We start from the raw sequence: 22,608 nt of genomic DNA, 5'->3' as shown, positions 1-22,608 counted from the left end.
TCTCCCACCAATGGCTGAGTGCTGTGGTCACTCTCCCACCAATGGCTGTGTGCTGTGGTCATTCTCCCACCAATGGCTGTGTGCTGTGGTCATTCTCCCACCAATGGCTGTGTGCTGTGGTCACTCTCCCACCAATGGCTGTGTGCTGTGGTCATTCTCCCACCAATGGCTGTGTGCTGTGGTCACTCTCCCACCAATGGCTGTGTGCTGTGGTCATTCTCCCACCAATGGCTGTGTGCTGTGGTCACTCTCCCACCAATGGCTGTGTGCTGTGGTCACTCTCCCACCAATGGCTGTGTGCTGTGGTCATTCTCCCACCAATGGCTGTGTGCTGTGGTCACTCTCCCACCAATGGCTGTGTGCTGTGGTCACTCTGCTCTCAGTAAAACCCACACAATCTGCTTGTCTGACCGCCAGTCGCTCCGGAGTGTGAGTGGAATGCGTGACCAGAAACGGGGTTAAGGCTGTGGACGGGGTGCTAGGGGTGGGGTCAGGAACATGAGAAACAGGGGCAGGAGTAGGGCGTCTGGCCCATCAAGCCTGCCCTGCCATTCAATAAGATCATGGCTGATCTGTCCATAAACTCAACTCCATCTACCTGCCTTTCCCCCATAACCCTTAATTCCCCTGCTGTGTAAAAACCTATCTAACTGTTTCTTAAATATATTTAGTGAAGAAGCCTCAACTGCTTCCCTGGGCAGATTCACCACTCTCTGGGAAAAGCAGTTTCTCCTCATCTCGATCCTAAATCTTCTCCCCTGAATCTTGAGGCAATGTCCCCTAGTTCTAGTCTCACCTACCAATGAAAGCAACTTTCCTACTTCTATCTTATCTACCCCTTTCAAACTTTTGTATGTTTCTATAAGATCCCCTCTCATTCTTCTGAGCTCCAGAGAGTATCGTCCCAGGCAACTCAATCTCTCCTCACAGGTTAACCCCTTCATCCCTGGAATCAACCTGGTGAACCTCCTCTGCACTGCCTCCAAACCAGTATACCCTTCAGTATAGAGACCAGAACTGCACACAGTACTCCAGGAACTCGGGAAGGTTGAGACTGGAGTCTTGCATATTTCCTGCTCCTGGTAAACTCACCTGTTTCGCTTGGAAATCTTTCACACCAGCAAGTAACAAGTGTAATGTCGCAATGTGTTTGGCTATAAGTGGGTCTGACATCCAACAGTCCAGAAAACCTATGGATCTGGCAGGCCCCAAGGGTGCTGGATTACTGATTAGAGCAGAGAACCCCTTCCCCTGCCTGTAAAATAAATCCATCTGGCCCTCTGTCATACACAAAGATCTGACCTGTGCCAACGCTTCTCTTCTGCAATGAAACCAGTCATGTTACAGTCACATTTTCAATGTAAACAGTCACGCTGCAGTTATACATCCCAGCCTGTGGTGGTGCACCAAAGTTCCTGAGTAAAGTTAAGGCGGCAGTCTCCACCCTTCCCCAACCCAAAGTGACTGAGCCCTGCAAAGTAAAATCAGTTCTTTACTCCCATTAACCTCTGGCCGAGAATGACACTGACCAATAGGGAGACTCCCCTCATCTGTAGCAAGACACAGTGTCAAGTAAAGAATAGTATATTTCAAAATACAATAAGTTAATACAAACAGTACCAATATGTAAATTCAGGAATAAATACAACAGTTCAAAGTATAAACATAACTTTTTACATGCAATCCATAAAACTTAGTGAAATAATTTATATATTTTATATATTTACAACAATATAGATAACATCAAATAGAAAGGAGGGGGTGGTTTTGGATTTGGACCCAGGGAAGGAGAGAGGTCACAGTCTCCCTGTCCGGTTGATCAGTGTGCAAACACAGGAAGTGTCTATCCGTATCCACCGCCACCCCATCCGCTTCTGGGCGTCCATGGTCAGGGCTCGCACATATGACTGTTTGGTCTTGCATTCGGATATCCAGTGCCTCTTGTCGACGCCCCTGCACCCACCCTGCGCGGTGGAGGAGCGAGTGTTACACTTGGTCTCATAGAAGTACTGCTTCAGGGGGCCGGTGGAGGTGGGCACCTCGGTCAGGATGGTGACCGTCTTGCCCAGGACGTCCACCGCCACCCTCCGGCTGGTCACCCACTCGCTGCTGCTGTCACAGACGGAGAGGTCACCCCGGCGGGAAGGGTCCACGCCCACATTCGGGGACTGCCTCTTCGCCCGTGAAGTCCTGTTGGCCATCTCCGTCTGGCTCAGCGATTCCTCCATGATGAAAAGCAAGGGCGGGTCGCCGGGGGGTCGGCTGGCCAGGATAACCCTCGGGGAGTAGAGGTCCCACTCCCGGCCCGAGACCTCGGAGTCAAGCCCTTGCACGTCCAGCATCGCCTCATCTGCTGGGCTCTCCCCGGTCATCTCTCCGTCCAGCTCGCCGTCCGTCAACAGGGCCGGCAGCCCCTGTCTGACCCAGTCAGAGCCACGGTCTTGGGAGCCGCTGTTTGATTGTAGGGGAGCAGCCTGGATGTTGCCAAGATACAAAATGACCATGGTGTAAAGGAGGATGACCATCACTCTGCTCCCTCACTGACCTGCGGAGAGAGAAGACCTGTGGTTAAACACGGACCCAGACAAGGCGCAGGATCAAAGCAGTACACCATGACAGGAAGCGAGAACTTTTTAAAATCAAAAAAAACTTTATTCATAATAAAAAACATTTTTACAAGAATAGACCATGCAATAACTTTTCACTGGTACATCCATAGTCAATGTGTAAGGTTGTGTTCTGTTACATTTCTTAAAACCAAAAGGACTGGTGCCACGCATTTGGCCCCCGAGGGTGGTGCACAGTCACAGTATTTGAGGGGCTTCCTTACCCAAGCTGGCTCCTTCCTGTCTGGTAGCGGAAAAACCCTATACCGCGGTCCTTCCCCACTGAGCCCTTGCAATGGCTGCACCAACGCCTCTCAGCACTTCCTCCTGCAGCCGACGGCGTGCCAGTCGGTGGCTCGAGGTGCGAGCAGACGGACGAGTTTGGGTCAGACCAGAGAGCGGAGGGGAAGTGGGAACGAGCCATACAGCCGCAGTGACACGGGTTCGATCCTGACCTCTGTGGCTATCGGTGTGGAGTTTTGTTTCCGTGATCGCACATCACCGGACTGAAGGTGTGGGTTGCCTCCACCGACTGGGATACCGCGGCTGAGGGAAGGGCAGGCTACTCGAGGTGTTGGGGGAACTCAGCAGGCCTGGCGGCATCAAGGTTGACATTTCGGGTCAGACTCTTCATTAGGACTCCATAGACGCTGCCTGGCCTGCTGAGTTCCTCCGGTATTTTGTGTGAGTGCTCTAGATTTCCAGCATCTGCAGAATCCCTTGTGTTTATGAGAGAAGGGCAGGACTGGTGGCTCAGTGTTCTGGGATACCGAAACTTTAAGCTTGACAGAGGAACAGATAATGAGGAAGGGGGTGCTGCCTTTTTGATAAGAGGAATGACAGCAGTGCCTGGAGGGGAAATTCTTGAGGGATTGTCTAAAGTTTGGATAAAACTTCGAAATGAGAAGGGGATGATCACCCTCCAACAGTCAGTGGGAACTTGAGGAGCAGATGTGTCGAGAAATGACACGGAGTTGTGAGAGCAGTGGCGTGGTGATAGTTCGAGGTTTCATTTTTCCCAGTATTGACTTGGTCACCCGGATCACACAGGCCTGGACGGGCGGAATTGGTGAAGTGCATCCAAGATGGTTTCCTCACGCAATTTATAGAGGAACCGGCTCAGGAAGAGGCGATACCAGACTTCATCTTAGGGAACAAGGCGGGACAAGTAACAGGAGCCAGTCGGTGAGCACTTTGGGTCCAATAACCACAATTCTGTTAGTTTTTAAATAATTATGGAAAAGGGTAGAGCAGATCCACAGGTTAAAGCCCTGAACTGGAGCAGGGCTAACTTTGGGGGCTTTAGGCAGCAGCTAGCTGGAGACAACTGGGTGACTCTAGTTACAGGCAATGGAACAGTTGGTGAGCGGGAGGCTTTAAGAGAGTCAAATCAAGAGTCCAAGGGCAGCATCTTCCTGTTAGGGTGAAGAGTTGACGTATCAAATTCAGGGAACTTGATGAGAGATATCGAGCCACTGGTTAGGAAAAAGAAGGAAGCGTACATCATGCTTAGGCAGCTGTGTATGAATACATCTCTCAACAAATGTATAAAGTGTAAGACCAGGCTTAAGAGTGAAATCAGGAGGGTTAAAAAGGGATATGAGATGGATTTGTAAGTAGGCATAAAGATAATCTCAAGAAGTTCTTCAGTTAAATTAACAGTACGAAGGAGCTGTAACATTATCTCATGACTAAAAGGCCAACATAGCATATGCCTTCTCAACAACTCTATCAACTTGCATGACAACTTTGATGGATTTATGGAGCTGGACCCCAAGATCTCTCTGCTTCTCCGCACTGCTGAGAATCCTGACATTAACCTTGTACTTTGCCTTCGAGCTTGACCTTCCAAAGTGTATCAATTCACACTTTTCTGGTTTGAACTCCACCTGCCACTTCTCAGCTCATCTCTGCATCCTATCAATGGCCCGTTGTAATCTACAACAGCCTCGCACACCATCCACGTACTCCAACCTTCATGTCGTCTTCAAATTTACTAAATCCGTTCTTCCACTTCCTCATCCGTTCGTTTATAAAAATCACAAAGAGCAGGGGTTCCAGAGGAACGCCACTGGTCACCGACCACCAGGCAGAATATGCTCCATCTGCAACCACCCTCTGCCATCTGTGGGCAAGATAATTCGGAATGAACACAACCAGGTTTCCCTGGATCCCCTGCCTCCTGACATTCTGAATGAGCCCAGCACAGGGAACCTCGTCAAACGCCTTAGTAGGATCCACATAAATCTTAAACTGCTCTACCTTCATCCGTGTGTTTTGTCACAGGAAAAATAAGCAGGTTCATAAGCCATGACTTTCCCCTCTCAAAGGCACGCTGACTTCTCTAACCAGACTATGCCTCTCCAAATGCTCATTAATCCTGTTTGTAAGAATCCAATAATTTGCACACCACCCAGTGGTCTAAAATTCCCAGAATTATCCCTACTGCCTTTCTTGAACAAATTTGCCACCTTCCAATCATCTGACACTACTCCGTGAGGAAGTTAATATCATCACCAAATACACAGCAATCTCTTTCCTCACTTCCCGTAATAACCTGGGGTATGTCCCATTTGGCCCTGAGGACCGACCTATCACAAGGACATCTAGAGAAGGGTGAAAGTATGGAAAAGTACTCAATGGTTGTCATGGACACAATGGGCTGAGTCTTCTACTTCAGTGCTGCACAACTCTGTGATATTGAGGTTTCTTTGCTTAGCCTCGGGAATCGAGTCCGGGTCAGACAGTGACCGGGATAACAAGCTGTAAATCACAATTCCAACAACCATGTTGGCGATATTTCCTGGTCTTCCTGCCTTTGGAGGGAGAGACCTTTTGTCCGTAAAACCATAAGACATAGGAGCAGAATTAGGCTATTCAGCCCATCAAGTCTGCTCTGCCATTTGATCATGGTTGATTTATTTTCCCTCTCAATTCCATTCTCCTGTCTTCTCCCCGTAACATTTGACACCCGCAGTAATCAAAAACCTGTCAACTTCTGCTTTAAGTATACCGAATGACAGCCTCCACAGGAATGAATTCCAGGGATTCACCACCCTCTGGCTAAAGAAATTCCTCCTCATTTCTATTCAAAGGGGATGCCCTTGTATTCTGACTCTGTGCCCTCTGGTCCTAGACTCTCCCACTACTGGAAACATCCTCTCCACGTCTGCTCTCTCCCAGCCGTTCAATATTTGGTAGGTTTCAATAAGACCTCCCCCTCATTCTTCTAAACTCCAGCGAGTACAGGTGTGGACTCATCAAACGCTCCTAGTATATCAACCCTTAGAAGTTTAAGGGGAACACGAGGGGGGGAACTTCTTCACCCCAGAGGAGTCGTGAGAGTGTGGAATGAGCTCCCAGCGCAAGTGGTGCATGCGAGCTCGATTTCAACATTTAAGAGAAGTTTGGGTGGATACATGGATGGGAGGGATATGGAGGGCGATGGTCCTGGTGCAGGTCGATGGGACTAGGCGGTTTAAATGGTTCAGCATAGACTAGATGGGCTGAAGGGCCTGTTATTATGCTGTACTTTTCCATGACTCTATCATTCCCAGGACTGTAAACTTCTTCTGGACCCTCTCCTATGCCAGCACATATTTTCTTAGAAAAGGCGCCCAAAACTGAGGATGGGGCCCTTGGCTGCTGAGGGAAAGACCTTCTGCATCAGCCTGGGATTGAATTTGTGTCCCTGGCCAAGTGAAAATTTTCAATCACCTCATAACAAAGCTTCAGCCGTGTACAGGCACTGAATTTGGTGCGCAGGTGACAGCACGCCTAGAGTACTGATTACAGTAGAGGTCTCCATTTTAGGCAGGTGAGGGAGAGAGGATAGAGGGTTCTGACAGCCTGAGAGGAAGCAGGTTTGTGCCGAGCGTCAGGAAGTCAGTGCATTGGAAACAGTTCCGAGACACTTCCCTTGTTGAATAACTGGAATTGGTGGACAGCCTTGTGTGGAGAGGTGGGTAAGGTTTCTGCACGTTTTTGACTTGATTGAAACATACAAGATTGACAGGTGCGGAGAGAGTGATCCCTCCTCTTCTGAGAATTTCACACTGGGGAAGTCACCATTTAAAAATAAAGGGGTCACTCACAGACAAGGTGAAGCAACTTTTCACGAAGGCGGTGAGTCGATTGGAAGGAAGATCGTTGTAAGTTATAAAGACAGAGGGATTCCTGGAAAGAAGGGGTGGAAGGTTACTGAAGGTAGATCGGAATTAGTAGCCGAGTTTCCCATTGCTGCTCCCAGTACCCCTGTTCACATCCTACCCAGTGAAGGTTACAGCCAAGTTTCAATCCCTCAGACACCAGGTAGGGAACTCGAATCGGTTCGCTGTCGGACCTGAGAACAAGAGGTTTCTCAGGCCTACTTAGAGATAGGCCCTTCTGGCCCAATGAGCTTTCACCACCCAAACACACCCATGCGACCAAGTTAATTTACTAATGTGATGCGGCCTCCTCTGCATTGGTGAGAACCATCGTAAATTGGTGGGCCAAAAGTGGAACTTCCCAAAGGCCAAGCATTTTAATTCCCATTCACGTTCCCGTTTCAACCTGTGCTGTGACGAAGCCACCCTCAGGGTGGAGGAGAAACACCTTATATTCTGTCTGGGTAGCCTCCAACCTAATGGCATGAATTTCTCCTTCCAGTAAAATATTTTTCCTTTCCCTGCCCTCTTCTTCTACTCCCCATGCTGGCCTCTTACCTCTTCTCACCTACCTATCATCTTCTTCCCTTTCTCTTTTCCCTTTTCTTCTTCCCTTTCTCTTTTGGTCCACTCTCCTCTCCTATCAGATTCTTTCCTCTCCAGCCTTTTACCTTTCCCACCCACCTGGCTTCAGCTATCACTTCCTTCCCCTCCCTCCACCGTTTTATTCTGGTGCGTTCTCCCCCTTCCTTTCCCGTCCCGAGAAGGGTCGACCGTTTATTCATTTCCAGGGATGCAGCCGGACCTGCTGAGTTCCTCCAGCATTTTGTGCGCGTTGCTTTGGATCTCCAGCATCTGCAGAACTTCTGGTGTTGAGGACTGACTACCCCCCTGCTTCCTCCTAGTGTATCGGATCCTTTGACAAGGTCCAGAATGGAAGTTGGTCTAGAAGGTTCAGTCACTCAGTATTCAAGAGGAGGTAGTAAACTGGATTAGACACTGGCTTTGTGGGGGAAGCCAGAGAGCGGTAGTAGATGGCTGCCTCTCTGACTGTGACTAGTGGAGTGCCGCAGGGGTCAGTGCTGGGTCCATTGCTGTTTGTCATCTATATCAACATGGTAAACTGGATCTGCGCATTTGAAAATGACACCAAAATTGGGAGTGCGGTGAACCTCAAGGACTTTCAGAGCTTGCAATGGGATCCAGAACAGCTGGAGAAACAGGCAGATGGAATTTAATGCAGGGGAGGTGTTGCACTTCAGTAGCACCAACTAAAGTATTTCCTAGTTGTTCCTACAATAAACAGTCGGGCACTGAGTGTGGTAGAACAAAGGGATCTTGGAATACAGATACATAATTCATTGAAAATGCACCACGGGGAGATAGGGTCATAAAGAAAGCTTTTGGCACATTGGTCTTCATAAATCAAAGTACTGCGTACAGCAGATGGGATTATATTCTGATGTTGTATAAGACATTGGTGAGGCCTAACTTGGAGCATGGTGCGCAGTTTTGGTCACCTACCTCCGGGAAGGGTGGAAATAAAGTTGAAAGAGTGCAAGAGAAACTTTACAAGGATGTTGCCAGGACTGGAGGACCCAAGTTAAAAGGAAAAATAGAATAGGGTTGGGCTTTATTCCTTAGAATGTGGAAGATGAGGGCGCAGTTTTAAGGTGCTTGGAAGTAGGTACAGAGATGTCAGGGGTAAGTTTTTTACGCAGAGAGTGGGTGCATGGAATAGGTTTCCGGTGACAGTGGTGGAGGATACGATAGGGTCTTTTAAGAGACTCCTGGATAGGTACATGGGGCTTAGAAAAATAGAGGGCTATGGGTAACCCGGGGTAATTTCTAAAGTAAGTACGTGTTCAGCACAGCATTGTGGGCCGAAGGACCTGTATTGTGCTGTAGGTTTTCTATGTTCTAAGATTGAGGGGAGATTTGATAGATGTATACTAAATTATGAAGGGTATAGATAGGATAAATGCAAGCAGGCATTTTTCCCTGTGTGTCATGGTCCCTTCTGGCAATTGCCCACCTGGCTATTTACCTCAGGAACTGGGCCTCAATCACCTTGTTTAGCTCCCAATCATTCCCAGGTTCCATTAACTGCAAACACCTGCCTTCCATCAGCCAATGCAGGATAAAAGCCCTGTGATCACAACAAGGAGCTGCCAGTTCGTTGGTCGACTCTGGTGTGAGTAACCTCGTTTCATGGTTCTTAGGACTACCAGTTCGAGGTGAAGCATCGCTTCACGTTCACTATGTTAATAACGCCTCCTGACTCTGCCTCCGTGCCCGTGCTCTGCACTTGGGTTTGTCCACTGCCATGCTTGTGTAACACCATGGCTGGCTGCGACCTCAACTAGAGGTCATGGGTTAAGGGTGAAATGTGAAATGCTTAAGTGGAAATGAGGGGAAACTTCTTCACTTGTGGTTGTGACAGTGGGAGATGAGCTGTCAGTGCAAGTGGTGTACGTGAGCTTGATTTCAATGTTTGAGAAAAGTTTGGATTTGTACATGGATAGGAGGGGTATGGAGGGCTATGGTCCCAGTGCAGGTTGATAGGTCTAGGCATTTTAAATGGTTTGGGAAGGACTAGATGGGCAGAAGGGCCTGTTTCTGTGCTACACTTCTCTATAACTCTATCTCTGTATCCTTTCTCCCTCATTTAATTTCCTTGCATCACTTAACCCTTTAAGGGTGAGGTCATCATGTTTCCAACTCTTCAAGCAAAGATGTTTCTGAACTGGGTATCTGAGAGCCCCCACCCTATTGTACTGATGGGCATTTACTCTGGTCTCCTCCGTAAAAGCAAGCATATTCCTTTCTTTACAATTACCCCACATACCAGCAAGGGGGAAATCTCACAGCCCACATGAGAACACATAGAGAAAAAGGAGAAGGAAAATGCTCCAAATTCCTCAAAAGTTTGTGCTGGGGAGTATTCTGGAATTGTGTGAATTTAGCCATTATTAATTGGAGCACGAAGCAATCTTCAGTTCTCATTGTAAATGTAAGTAAGTTCAGGAAGCTTGCAATTAGCCCGCAGTTCTTAGTGAAAATTGCAAACAGTAAATTGAAATTAAACTGCCCCACAGACTAAGAGATTGCATATTGATGAGCCAAAGTTTAAGACAATGGGGTTGCATTAATTGGCCTGCATCAAACCAGGCAGCAGGGGCTAAGTTATTTGCACCTTTGTAACTTGAGTGTGAGCTGGCATACCAGACCGATGATGTTTCTCAGTATATTAAACATGGTCACAGGTGTATGCAATCAACAGACATTAATTTAGGGAATCTGGCTCTCTATCGTCAGAAGCTTTTCGAATATTTGTGTTCATTGGTCTCCCCCGAAGGTGCTTGGACTTTCAGAGGTGTCTTATCAATTATAATCTGCTTCCAATATGAATCTCAAAGGAACCATTTGTCAACCCAAAGCGTTAGAAACATAGAAAACCTACAACACAATACAGGCCCTTCGGCCCACAAAGCTGCGCTGAACATGTCCCTACCTTAGAAATACCTAGGCTTTACCTATAGCCCTCCATTTTTCTAAGCTCCATGTAGCCATCCAGGAGCCTCTTAAAAGACCTTATCATTTCCACTTCCACCACCGCCGCAGGTAGCCCATTCCACGCACTCACCACTCCCTGAATAAAAAAACTTACCCTGGTATCTCCTCTGTACCTACTTCCAAGCACCTTAAAACTATGCCCTCTCATGCTAGCCATTTCAGCCCTGCGGAAAAGCCCCTGACTATCCACATGATCAAAGCCTCTCACTATCTCCTACTCTCATCCTCCGTCGCTCCAAGGAGAGAAGGCTGAGTTCACTCAACCTATTCTCATAAGGCATGCTCCCCAATCCAGGCAACATCCTTGTAAATCTCCTCTGCACCCTTTCTACAGTTTCCATGTCCTTCCTGTAGTGCGGTGACCAGGATCTAGCACGGTACTCTAAGTGGGGTCTGACCAGGGTCCTATATAGCTGCAACATTACCTCTCGGCTCCTAAACTCAGTCCCATGTTTAATGAAGGCCAATACACCATATGCCTTCTTAACCATAGAGTCAACCTGCGTAGCAGCTTTGAGTGTCCTATGGACTTGGACCCCAAGGTCCCTCTGATCCTCCACACTGCCAAGAGACTTACCATTAATGTTGTATTCGGCCATCATATTTGACCTACCAAAATGAACCACTTCACACTTCTTAGCCCAGTTTTGCATCCTATCAATGTCCCGCTGTAACCTCTGACAGCCCTCCACACTATCCACAACACCTCCGACCTTTACGTCATCAGCAAACTTACTAACCCATCCCTCCACTTGCTCATCCAGGTCATTTATAGAAATCACAAAGAGTAGGGGCTCAGAACAGATCCCTGAGGCACTCCACTGGTGACTGACCTCCATGCAGAATATGACCCACCTACAACCACTCTTTGCATTCTGTGGGCAAGCCAGTTCTGGATCTGCAAAGCAATGTCCCGTTGGATCCCATGCCTCCTTACTTTCTCAATAAGCCTTGCATGGGGTACCTCGTCAAACGCCTTGTTAAAATTCATATACACTACATCGACAGCTCTACCTTCATCAATATGTTTAGTCACATCCTCAAAAAATTCAATCAGGCTCATAAGGCACAACCTGCCTTTGACAAAGCCATGCTGACTATTCCTAATCATATTATGCTTCTCCAAATGTTCATAAATCCTGCTTCTCAAGATCTTCTCCATTAATTTACCAATCACTAAGACTCATTGGCCTACAATTTCCTGGGCTATCCCCACTCCCTTTCTTGAATAAGGGAACAACATCTGCAACCCCTCCAATCCTCTGGAACCTCTCCCCTCCTTATTGATGATGCAAAGATCATCGCCAGAGGCTCAGCAATCTCCTCCCTCGCTTCCCACAGTAGCCTGGGGTACATCTCGTCTGGTCCCGGTGACTTATCCAACTTGATACATTCCAAAAGCTCCTGCGCACTACTGTTGAAGTAAATAATGTCATTGGAGCTTTTGGAATTGTATTGAATCCTCCCTCCCCCTTTGATCTTAACAGTGTAAAGATGTGGCATACTTTTGGGTTTGTGAGCCTGCTTATTGTGATGAATAAAGGTTTCTATATCACCAGCTTAAGTGTCTCTTTGGTGACTTCAATCATAGTCACAACAGTTTGCAGCTATTTAGTCAGCGGTCTCTGCACCTGATTCCTGTTCAAGGGTCAAGGCACTCTCAATTGATCAATCTCCTGCTGCGCCCACCCCTCATACTTGTGAACGAGGTTGATTGACAATAGTTCAGTAATTTCATTTAGTATCGGAGTAATGTATACAATATACATCCTGAAATTCTTTTTCTTCACAGACATCCAGGAAAACAGAAGTTTGCCTCAAAGAAGGAAGTCATTGGGCTTGCGTGCATTAACACTTTATATCAGGGACACGAGGTTTCCAAACCATAGCCGCTCTGCATGGCTCAGCTCTAGAGACCCCAATTCAATCCTGACCTTGGGTGCTGTCTATGTGGAGCTTGTATGCTCTCCCTTTGACCATTTGGGTTTCCCCCTGCTGTTCCAGAGCTCTTGCACATCCCAAGGACCGTCAGGAGGGGCAGTGGATCGGTGTGTTGCTCCCAGTGTGTAGGTGAGTGGGAGAATCTGCGGGGTATTGACGGGGATGTGGGGAGAATGAAATATGTTAAGGTGGGATTAGTGTAAATGGAGGGCTAGTATGGACCCAGTGGGCCGAAGGGCCCGGTTCTGTGCTGTATCTCCCCGTGTTCCCCTCTCTTCTGTATCTTCCCCCCATGTCCACTCTCTGTGTATTCCCCCTCTCAGCGGTGCCATTGTGGGGAGATCTGGGATTTAGATCCTTCAATAATGAGGCAACAGTGACAGCGAATCACAGGAAAATAATGCCTCAAGTGAGCCACTCAGCCACTGTGCCCACTTCTGCCTCAAATTAAATTGAGGTTAATTGCAGGATCTCTCGAAGTCCAGAGGTGAGACGAGGACCCTGTATCGATGACACAATTGCCCCTTAGTCACACAGATCTCGACGAGTCGACTTTTCCAGCTCAAGTCACGGTTATGAGTTAGACGTGCACAACAAGATTCCGCAACCAACCAGAGCAACCCCAGAATCACCTTCTCATCCTTTCTCCAGGGCAGTGTTCCGGCAACATTGGAGAGGGCACATCGTCAGACAACAGCCCCTGTGCTTGCACCTGAGGTCAGATTTGAATCTATGTCCTTCTCAGTTGGAGGAAAGTGTACTTCAGAAGCCGTCTGATCTTACGGCGAACAATCTCCATTGGTCTCCACGCCTGCCACAGGTCATAGTTTCCTTTCTGGTCTGAGGTCCCCAATGCTGTGGTCAGCCTATTGCTCGACTCTGTCTTCGACTGTGTGGCTGGGCACAGCTCAAACGCCATCTGTAAATTTGCCAGTGAGACCAGTGTTATTGGCAGGATCTCAGATTCTGCCTGCAGGAGTGAAACAAATTGGCTGGTTGAGCGGTGTCACAACAACAGCCTTGCACTCAATGTCAGCAAGACCAGGGGATTGATTGTGGACTTGCTTCAGGAAGGGGGAGTCGGGGAAACGCGCACCAGGTCCCCATCGAGGAGCCAGCGGGGTGAGCAGCTTCAAGTTCCTGGTCTGCAGACTCCAATGCGATGCACCTGGCACTTGGACTGGCGCCACAAGAAAAACCTTACACTCCGCGTCAGCAAGACCAAGGAATTGATTGTGGGCTGCAGGAGGAGAAAACTCCGCCAGCACCATCACAGGCCACTACCCTTCCCACCATCGAGAACATCCTCAAAAAGGTGACGCCTCAATAATGAGCCATCCAGCATTAAGTAATTCATCTCCTGGGACATGCCCTTTTCTCATTCCTACCATCAGAGAGGAGGTACAGGAGCCTGAAGCCATACACTCTGTGTTTTAGGAACAGCTTCTTCCCCTCCGAAATCATGAATTCATGAATACTACCTTGTTTTTGGTTTTTCGCACAATGTATTAATTTGTGGGTTTTTTTTGCCACATGTAATATTTGTACCGTCCTGCTGCGACGAAACAAGAAACTTCACCTCGGGGACGACAAAGCGGATTCCGACTCGATCCTAGCCTGCAGCAGACGGCGCTGCCCACTAGGTGGCAGTGCTCTCCGCAAAACTGCGGCTCCGCTCCCCTCTCACGCCCATCTCACCCTCCCTCTCACAACTACCCCCCCCAGCCCCCTCTCCACCCACCACAATCGCACACTTCCCTCCCCAACCCCCACACCCTGATCCAAACCTTCAGCCGCCTCCTCGACCCCCTTACCCCGTTCAGGGGACGGACATACGCCCACTCTTTCTCTCCCTGTGACTGGGCGACGGACTCCCCTAGAGAGCGGGGGTGGGGGGGGCAACAGGATTCACCCTCAGTGGGTGGGGTTTGTACAGAGGGTGAGTGTACAGGGGGAGGGGGGAGGAACAGGGCACGATCCTGCCTTTGAGGTTACTCAAAGCCAAGGGGGAAATGTGGGTATTGTCAGCCCCTTGCTCGGTGTCCAACACAGGCAGACCCTGTTGTTCTGACCACCTCAATCCCACTCAGTTGACCAATGAACACGCTGACCCCACTGTCGGGATGTGGGAGGAAACCAGGGCATCTGGAGGAAACCCACGTGGTCACAGAGAGGACGTGCAAACTCCACACGGACAGCACTGGAGGTCGGGATCGAGCCCACGCCTCTGGAGCCGGAGGCAGCGACACGACCTCCCCCTGACTGAGAAATAGACAACACGGTCAGAATGTTCTGGACCCCAAGTTCTCCGGGTGCCTCCCCTCTCGGGTTATGGCATGAGCTAGAAGGGCCAAAGAACCGGTATCCGGTATGCTCTCTGACGGACACCGGTCCGAGGATGAGAGATGTGCACCGCCTTTCCCACAAAGTGCTGAAAGAGTCTCATTAGCATCTCCGCAGAGTGTAAATACTACTCAGAGGGGGCACTTATAGAGCATAGAACACAGTACCAGCCCTTCAGCCCACGGTGCGCTACTAACCGTCTAACCTACTCCAATAGCCCTCTAGTTTTCCATCATCCATGAGCCTAACTAAGAGACTCGTAAATGCCCCTAATTTATCTGCCTCTACCACCCCTGACAAGGTGTTACATGCACCCCCCACTCTCTGTGTAAAAAAACCTCTAATATCCCCCCCCCCGCATACATTCTTTTCAACACTTTAAAATCATGCCCTGTCATACTAACCATTTCTGCACTGGGAAAAAGGCTCTGGCTGTCCACACTATGCCTGCTATCATCTTGTACACCTCTATCAAGTCACCTCTCATCCTCTGCTCCAGAGAGAAAAGTCCTAGCTCACTCAACCTTTCCTCATCGGATGTGCTCTCTAATCCAGGCAGCATCCTGGTAAGTCTCCCCTGCACCCTCTCCAATGCTCCCACATCCTTCCTGTAACGAGGCCACCCAGAAATGAACACGGCGCTCCAAGTGAGGGTCCAACCAGGGTTTTATAGAGTTACAACATTACCTCACTGCTCTTGAACCCAGTTCCCCACTGACGAAGGCCAACGCATCAACTTGTGCTGCAACTTTCAGGATCTACGGATGTGGGCCCCGAGATCTCTCTGTTGCTCCACACTGCTAAGGGTCTCACCATTTACTCTGTAATCTGCCTGATCTACCCTGCCAGTGTCACCGGAACAGTACACCCTAATCATACCTCGCCGATCCTGGCGTTACGACCACGGGGAACATGCGGAAAGGACTTCCTTCTGTCACCGTCCATTAAATCGGGAGGAGGTGACCAGCCCTCAGCCAGCACTCCCCTCTGACGCGTTATGTGCGTGGAGCTGCTTACGCGGGAGGACGTCCCAGCCAGCGGGGGATGTGATAGAGCTGGGGGAGGGGAAGGGACTCGCTATCTGTGCCTGGTTGTGGATGGTGTGGGACTGACAAGGGAGGGTGAGAGCACCGGGCTTCATGGATAGGAGAGGGAAAGGCTGAAGGAGGCGAGGACTGGAGGTGAGTAGAATGCAATGAGAAGGACTGACCTACAATACTGTGCAGAAGCTACGGTGCTTTTTGTGCTTTTTGCACTTTTGCACACTACCATAGTAATTTTACATATTGCACTGTATTGCCAGCACTAAAAAAAGCAAATTTCATGACACATCAGTGATGACAAACCTGATTCTGATCTGGGTGGACTGAGAGTGGGAAGGGGACAGGGAGAGGGGAGAGGAGCAGGAAGCACTGGAGAGACATCTGTAGTCATCAATAAACCAATTATTTGGAACCAGATGACCTTGCCTGGTGTCTCCGGACTGGGTGTGTCTGTACCTATCCCTGGCATCCCTTCTCTGCCACCTGTCCCACACCTCTCCCGCGGCACTCCGCCCTCACCACTCCCAACATCCTTTCCTCCCACCAGACTGGCTCTCCGATCCACGTTGACAAATTCAGTACTGTGCAAAAGTCTTAGGCACCCTGGCTGCCTTATACAGACATGCCTGGGACTTTTGCAGAGTTGTTAAGGAAGAAACTTTTCCATCCATTCTCATGAACCGCTTTAGGGTTAAAGTCAAATTTGAGTTTATCGTCTCACACACACACATACGAGTACATGTACGCACAGGTGCAATGAAAAACTTGCTTGCAACAGCATCAACTGAGCAGAGTGTAAGAGAAATAATTACAAGAAAAACAAAACACAGAGTGTAGTTCTGTCAGTAGAAGAGATTCCAGGTGGAGCGATGAATAGACCCGGGGGCACGTAACATCCTTGCTGACTCCTGTGAATCCCTGCCCACTTTCGCACAGAGCAGAGGAAGGTCGTTGGAAAGGCACTTGACTTGAATCGTGTCCTGTGCGGGTAAAAGGGGCGAGACCCCCCGACCGACTCCCTCCCCGCCTTCCCGCAAACCCGAACCGGAAACAGCTTGCTCTCCGTCCCCGAGTGATAACCTCAGCATCTCAACCCTGCGGTAGCGTAGTGGCTGGCACAGCGCTTCGCGGTGCGTTCAGTTCCCGCCGCTGCCCGTTGTCCCCGTGACCGCGCGGGTTCCCTCCTCGTGCTCCGGTTGCCTCCCATAATCCAAAGGTGGTTGGTAGGGTAATTGGTCATTGTAAATTAGGCTAGGGTTAGATTGGGTGGCGCAGCTTGACGGGCCAGAAGAGCCTATTCCACGCTAGGTGGCGGTGTCCTGTGCCCTCAGGGGCTGGTGAAATGCTGCTGGATTCTCACAAACCTACAGTGAAATGTGACATTTGTGTCTTTGAGCAACACTGAGGATGCCCCGGGGGCAGCCACAAGTGTTGTCAGAGTTCCAGAGTGTATCACGCCCACAGTTTACTCATCCCAACCTGCACGCCCTTGGAATGTGGGAGGAATTGGCAGCACCGGGAGGAAACCCACACAGCCAGGGGCAAGAACATGCCAAACCCTTACAGACAGCAGGGGGTATTGAACCCTGGTTACTGATGCTGCAAAGCGCTACTCTTACTACTTCGCTACCGAGACGCCTTTGAACTGTGAGACAAAGTTCAAAGTAAGTTTATTATCAAAGTATGTATCTGTCGCCATCTACAGAAGATTCGTCTTCTTGCAGACAGGAAAATAAAGAAATACAATAGAATTTACGGAAAACTCTTAGTGTTGGCGCATGGCCTAGTGGATAAGGCATCAGGTCTAGTGATCTAAAGGTCACTGGTTCGAGCCTCAGCTCCCCGTGACCGCGTGGGTTTCCTCCTCGTGCTCCGGTTGCCTCCCATAATCCAAAGGTGGTTGGTAGGGTAATTGGTCATTGTAAATTAGGCTAGGGTTAGATTGGGTGGCGCAGCTCAACGGGCCAGAAGAGCCTATTCCACGCTAGGTGGGGGTGTCCTGTGCCCTCAGGGGCAGGTGAAATGCTGCTGGATTGAGGAAAGAAAAGATCAGCTCCATTCTCACAAACCTACAGTGAAATGTGACATTTGTGTCTTTGAGCAAGGCACTTAACACATTGCTCTGCGATGTCACCGGTGCCAAGCTGCGTGGGTCCTAATGCCCTTCCCTTGGACAACATCAGTGGCGTGGAGAGGGGAAGGCCCCCAGCATGGGCAACTGCTGGTCTCCCATACAACCCTGCCCAGGCCTGCGCCCCAGAAACCTCCCAAGGAGCAAATCCATGGGCTCATGAGTCTAACGGATACCCATTATTATTATTACGGAAAACTCTACATAAACAAAGACCGACAAATTACCAGCATGAAAAAAGACGGCAAATTGTGCAAATATACGCAACACTGAGAACATGAGTTGTCGAGGCCTTGAAAGTGAGTCTGTTGGTAGTGGAATCAGTTCAGGGTTGTGGCGACTGAAGCCTGATAGTTGTAGGGTACAATGCAGGTCAGGCTTCCATAGCTCACACCCGATGATAGTAGGGAGAAGAGAGCATGGCCCGGAGGGAACTCTGAACATTCTTAACCCAGAAGTAAAGCCCGAGGTTTCATCATCTAACTGCAGGCACGAATCCCTTAACTTCGATCCCAACCTCTCCGCACCCGTCTGGCCCGTGCACCTCGTTCTGCTGGTCACAGTGCAGAGGTGAGCGGGGAAGGGGCTTCATTCGAAGGATACTGCATTGAGACGGCACAGAAGAGGAGCCCGGGAGATTACTTTCTGAGGCGGTCCCGAGGAGCTGGGTCAGAGTTTGTAAGCTCCGTCTCTGCGTGGTGCTCGAGTACCCGAAGCGAAGCTGCCATTGCTTTGACTCCAGACCCAGGACTGGCGGACTGAGGCTTCGGGAGAAGGAGATTCCTCTCCAGTGACTGGTGGGATCTTACTGTGCATCGTACGGGCTTCCTCCGACACCCCAAGGGAACCTCGTGGGCCGTCGGATATTCTCAGAAGCCCCGAAGTCTCAAAAGCCTGCACAGAACAAAATTGCATTGCTATCTGCCGGGCCGTGAGGAGTTTCTCCTGGTGTCTGACTGCACCCAGAAACAACTGGGATGTGTGGAGATGGGTCGTGCGAGAGGAGGCAGACCTTCCCACTGACTCCTCCCAGAACTTGTTTACAACATGGATTAAATCTCCCTCAGCACGGTCCTGTCACACACTCCCCCAGGGTCAGAGAAGGAATATTGAATTTGTTAAGACTGAACGCTGGAACAGGCTCAGTGGGCTGAACTTCGTTCTCTTCCTGGAACTAGACACAGAATCGTTATAAGATAGAGGCTTTGCCTATTGATGCACCAACTCTCACTGGGTAGACGTACAGCTGGCATTTCCCCTGGCTGAAGTGTCTGAAACAAGAGATCGAGATAAGGGGTTGGTCAGTCAGGGCAGTGGGGGGGGGAATAAATTCCTTTCTCCAGGGGGGTGGTGAACCTATGGAACCATTGATCTGAAAGGCTGAGTCACAGAGTATGGGGGAAGGGGAGAGGAAGTTCGATATTAAGGGAATGAAGAGATGTGAGGTTAAACATCAACATGATCTCATTGATGGTGGAATAGAAGTGAGGGGCCAAATGGCCTCCTCTGACACCTACTCCTTCACAGAACAATGCATCTATTCCCATGTCCATCTCTTTCCCTGGGCCCTGCAAATTATTTCAGTCATTGTCATAGAACAAGGAATCAGGCCATTCTGCCCATCAAGTCCATGCTGACCGCCTAGTTACACTGATTACACCGCATTTCCAGCAACTCCTCCTCCCACCACACCCCCCCCCCCCCCCAAGATCTGGCACTCACCTACACACGAGGAGTGATCTACAAATTAACCCACCGATCCACACATTTCTGGTCCACATGGTCACGATGAGGATGTGCTTACTCCGCAACGACAACGCCCGAGGTCAGGATTGAACCGGGAACACCCGAGCAGTGAGGAACCGGCTCTGCCCGCTGCGCCACCAATCCACCCAGTGTTTCCAGTGCCAATTGGTTCTTTCCCACCAAGCTCAAATTCTCGTTCTCCCGTCATAACTACCTCATCTCAGAAAATAAGTGTTGTGTTAAACATTACCTAGCAATAAAATTCTAAAGATTAGAGATTAGCACACCGAAACCTACAGAGAAACGCATCGTTCACGTCAAGTCAAAACAGTGGGGGTCGTACTGGGCCGCCCGTAAGCGTGGCCATGCTTCTGGCGCCAACACAACTCACTAACCCTAACCCGCACGTCTTTGGAAAGTCGGAGGAAAACAGAGCTTTCAGTAGCTATGACCCCCGAGACCAACTCAATATCGGCAATGGCTGTCCAATTTAATAGGTCTTCACTGGTGCGGTCGGGGCATCCACGGGAATTACAGAACTAGTGAGGACACGGTGAAGGGAAACCTTCATTTGCCTCCGACAGTTGCCCGTCAGCCCTACAAGAGGGGTAAGAGCAGAGGATTCTGGAAACTCTGAAAGGTCAGGCAGCAGATGCGTAAGTTAACTTTCCAGGCTGCAGGACCTTTGTCAGATGAGTTTCTGATCTGAAACCTGAAACAATCTCCCTGTTTCTCCCACAGATGTTTCTGCCGCAGTTTGATTCCAGCACAGATGGCGCACTGTGTGGCTGAGGAATTCAGTGAGGATCAGTCACAGACCTCCACTGGTCCTGGTTACCTGCGTAAAACAATCCCTTAATAGCCACAACACTTGTGCAAGGGCAATAAACGCAGGCTGTTTGCATCGGTTCTGACACCCACCACAGTGAGAATTGGAAGTGGGGGGATGAGGCTTGGGAGGGGGTGAGACCAGCAGTGGTGGGACAGGTGCCTGAGAGATCTGTAGACGCAGCAAATGAGAAAATGAAGGAAGTGTTTAGCTCGGCAAGAGAGAGGCAGGGTGGGAGGGGAGAGGCAGGGCGGAGGGGAGAGGCAGGGCGGAGGGGAGAGGCGGGCCGGGAGGGCAGAGGCGGGCCGGGAGGGGAGAGGCGGGGTGGGAGGGGAGAGGCAGGGCGGAGGGGAGAGGCGGGGTGGGAAGCAGGCTGGGAGGGGAGAGGCAGGGCAGAGGGGAGAAGCAGGGTGGGAGGGGAGAGGCAGGCTGGGAGGGGAGAGGCAGGGCAGAGGGGAGAAGCAGGGTGGGAGGGGAGAGGCAGGGCGGGAGGGGAGAGGCAGGGCGGAGGGGAGAAGCAGGGTGGGAGGGGAGAGGCAGGGCGGGAGGGGAGAAGCAGGGCGGAGGGGAGAAGCAGGGTGGGAGGAGAGAGGCAGGCTGGTAGGGGAGAGGCAGGCCGGGAGGGGAGAGGCAGGCCGGGAGGGGAGAGGCAGGGTGGGAGGGGAGAGGCAGGCCGGGAGGGGAGAGGCAGGCCGGGAGGGGAGAGGCAGGGTGGGAGGGGAGAGGCAGGCCGGGAGGGGAGAGGCAGGCCGGGAGGGGAGAAGCAGGGTGGGAGGGGAGAGGCAGGGCGGAGGGGAGAAGCAGGGTGGGAGGAGAGAGGCAGGCTGGTAGGGGAGAGGCAGGCCGGGAGGGGAGAGGCAGGCCGGGAGGGGAGAGGCAGGCCGGGAGGGGAGAAGCAGGGTGGGAGGGGAGAGGCAGGCCGGGAGGGGAGAGGCAGGCCGGGAGGGGAGAGGCAGGGTGGGAGGGGAGAGGCAGGGCAGAGGGGAGAAGCAGGGTGGGAGGGGAGAGGCAGGGCGGGAGGGGAGAGGCAGGGCGGAGGGGAGAAGCAGGGTGGGAGGGGAGAGGCAGGGCGGGAGGGGAGAAGCAGGGCGGAGGGGAGAAGCAGGGTGGGAGGAGAGAGGCAGGCTGGTAGGGGAGAGGCAGGCCGGGAGGGGAGAGGCAGGCCGGGAGGGGAGAGGCAGGGTGGGAGGGGAGAGGCAGGCCGGGAGGGGAGAGGCAGGCCGGGAGGGGAGAAGCAGGGTGGGAGGGGAGAGGCAGGCCGGGAGGGGAGAGGCAGGCCGGGAGGGGAGAAGCAGGGTGGGAGGGGAGAGGCAGGGCGGAGGGGAGAAGCAGGGTGGGAGGAGAGAGGCAGGCTGGTAGGGGAGAGGCAGGCCGGGAGGGGAGAGGCAGGCCGGGAGGGGAGAGCAGGGTGGGAGGGGAGAGGCAGGGCGGGAGGGGAGAGGCAGGCCGGGAGGGGAGAAGCAGGGTGGGAGGGGAGAGGCAGGCCGGGAGGGGAGAGGCAGGCCGGGAGGGGAGAGGCAGGGTGGGAGGGGAGAGGCAGGGCGGGAGGGGAGAGGCAGGCCGGGAGGGGAGAGGCAGGGTGGGAGGGGAGAGGCAGGCCGGGAGGGGAGAGGCAGGGTGGGAGGGGAGAGGCAGGCCGGGAGTTAGGAGCACCACACCGACTTAAGTTCCAAAGGCCAGTCAGCAGAGTGAAGCAGGGAGGAAGCGGGGCAAGGGAGGGTCTGGAAATCAGAAGGTGCTGTCCACACTCTTCTCCATATCGGCCATCTCCCTCTCCATCCCCAACCCGAAACATCGACAGATTTCCCCCCTTCCCCCTCCCCCCATGGACGCAACAAGTTCCTCCAACTTGCCCGGTCCATTCGGACAACATGCCCCACCCTCCCATTCCTCTACCACCCGGGCCAGAGGCACGTGGGAACACTGTCTCCAGCTCTCACCCATGAATTATCCTGGCACCCCCCTCATCGTTGGGCAGGGGGACTCTCCACAACAGCACCAAAGACTGTGGCTCACCCTGCCCCATAAGATACAGGAGCAGAACCAGGACACTTGGCCCATCGAGTCCGTCCTGCCATTCGATGAGAGCTGATTTACCTCATAGCCATTGTCCTGCCTTCCCCTGTACTTTGGATGCCCTTACCTCCACTTTAAATTTACTAATTGACATGATCTCCAGAGCTGTCTAGGGCACTAAATTCAACAGATTCATTACCCTTTAGCTTAAGAACTTCCTCCTCATTTC

At 51.2% G+C, this 22,608-nt stretch overlaps 1 protein-coding gene across 4 annotated transcripts in view; it reads right to left on the bottom strand.

The window, feature by feature from the left end:
- Positions 1-489: 489 nt before the first annotated feature.
- The window catches only part of LOC132383153 (neurotrophin-4-like), a 62,159-nt gene continuing 40,040 nt past the window's right edge, over positions 490-22,608 (bottom strand). For 2 of the 4 annotated variants that reach the window (XM_059954005.1, XM_059954006.1), the window contains one exon: positions 490-2,545. In XM_059954005.1, the coding sequence (XP_059809988.1) occupies positions 1,797-2,525 (729 nt within the window). In that variant the 5' untranslated portion in view covers positions 2,526-2,545 and the 3' untranslated portion in view covers positions 490-1,796. Of the gene's footprint in view, positions 2,546-6,700; positions 6,986-19,510; positions 19,667-22,608 lie in introns of those variants that run through there. The other 2 variants (XM_059954007.1, XM_059954008.1) reach the window with 2 other exon arrangements.

This window comes from Hypanus sabinus, chromosome 29, assembly GCF_030144855.1.
Source record: "Hypanus sabinus isolate sHypSab1 chromosome 29, sHypSab1.hap1, whole genome shotgun sequence".
In the NCBI taxonomy this organism is placed as follows: domain Eukaryota; kingdom Metazoa; phylum Chordata; class Chondrichthyes; order Myliobatiformes; family Dasyatidae; genus Hypanus; species Hypanus sabinus.
The sequence above is the reverse complement of the archived record's forward strand: the minus strand, read 5'-3'. Positions and strand labels throughout refer to the sequence as shown.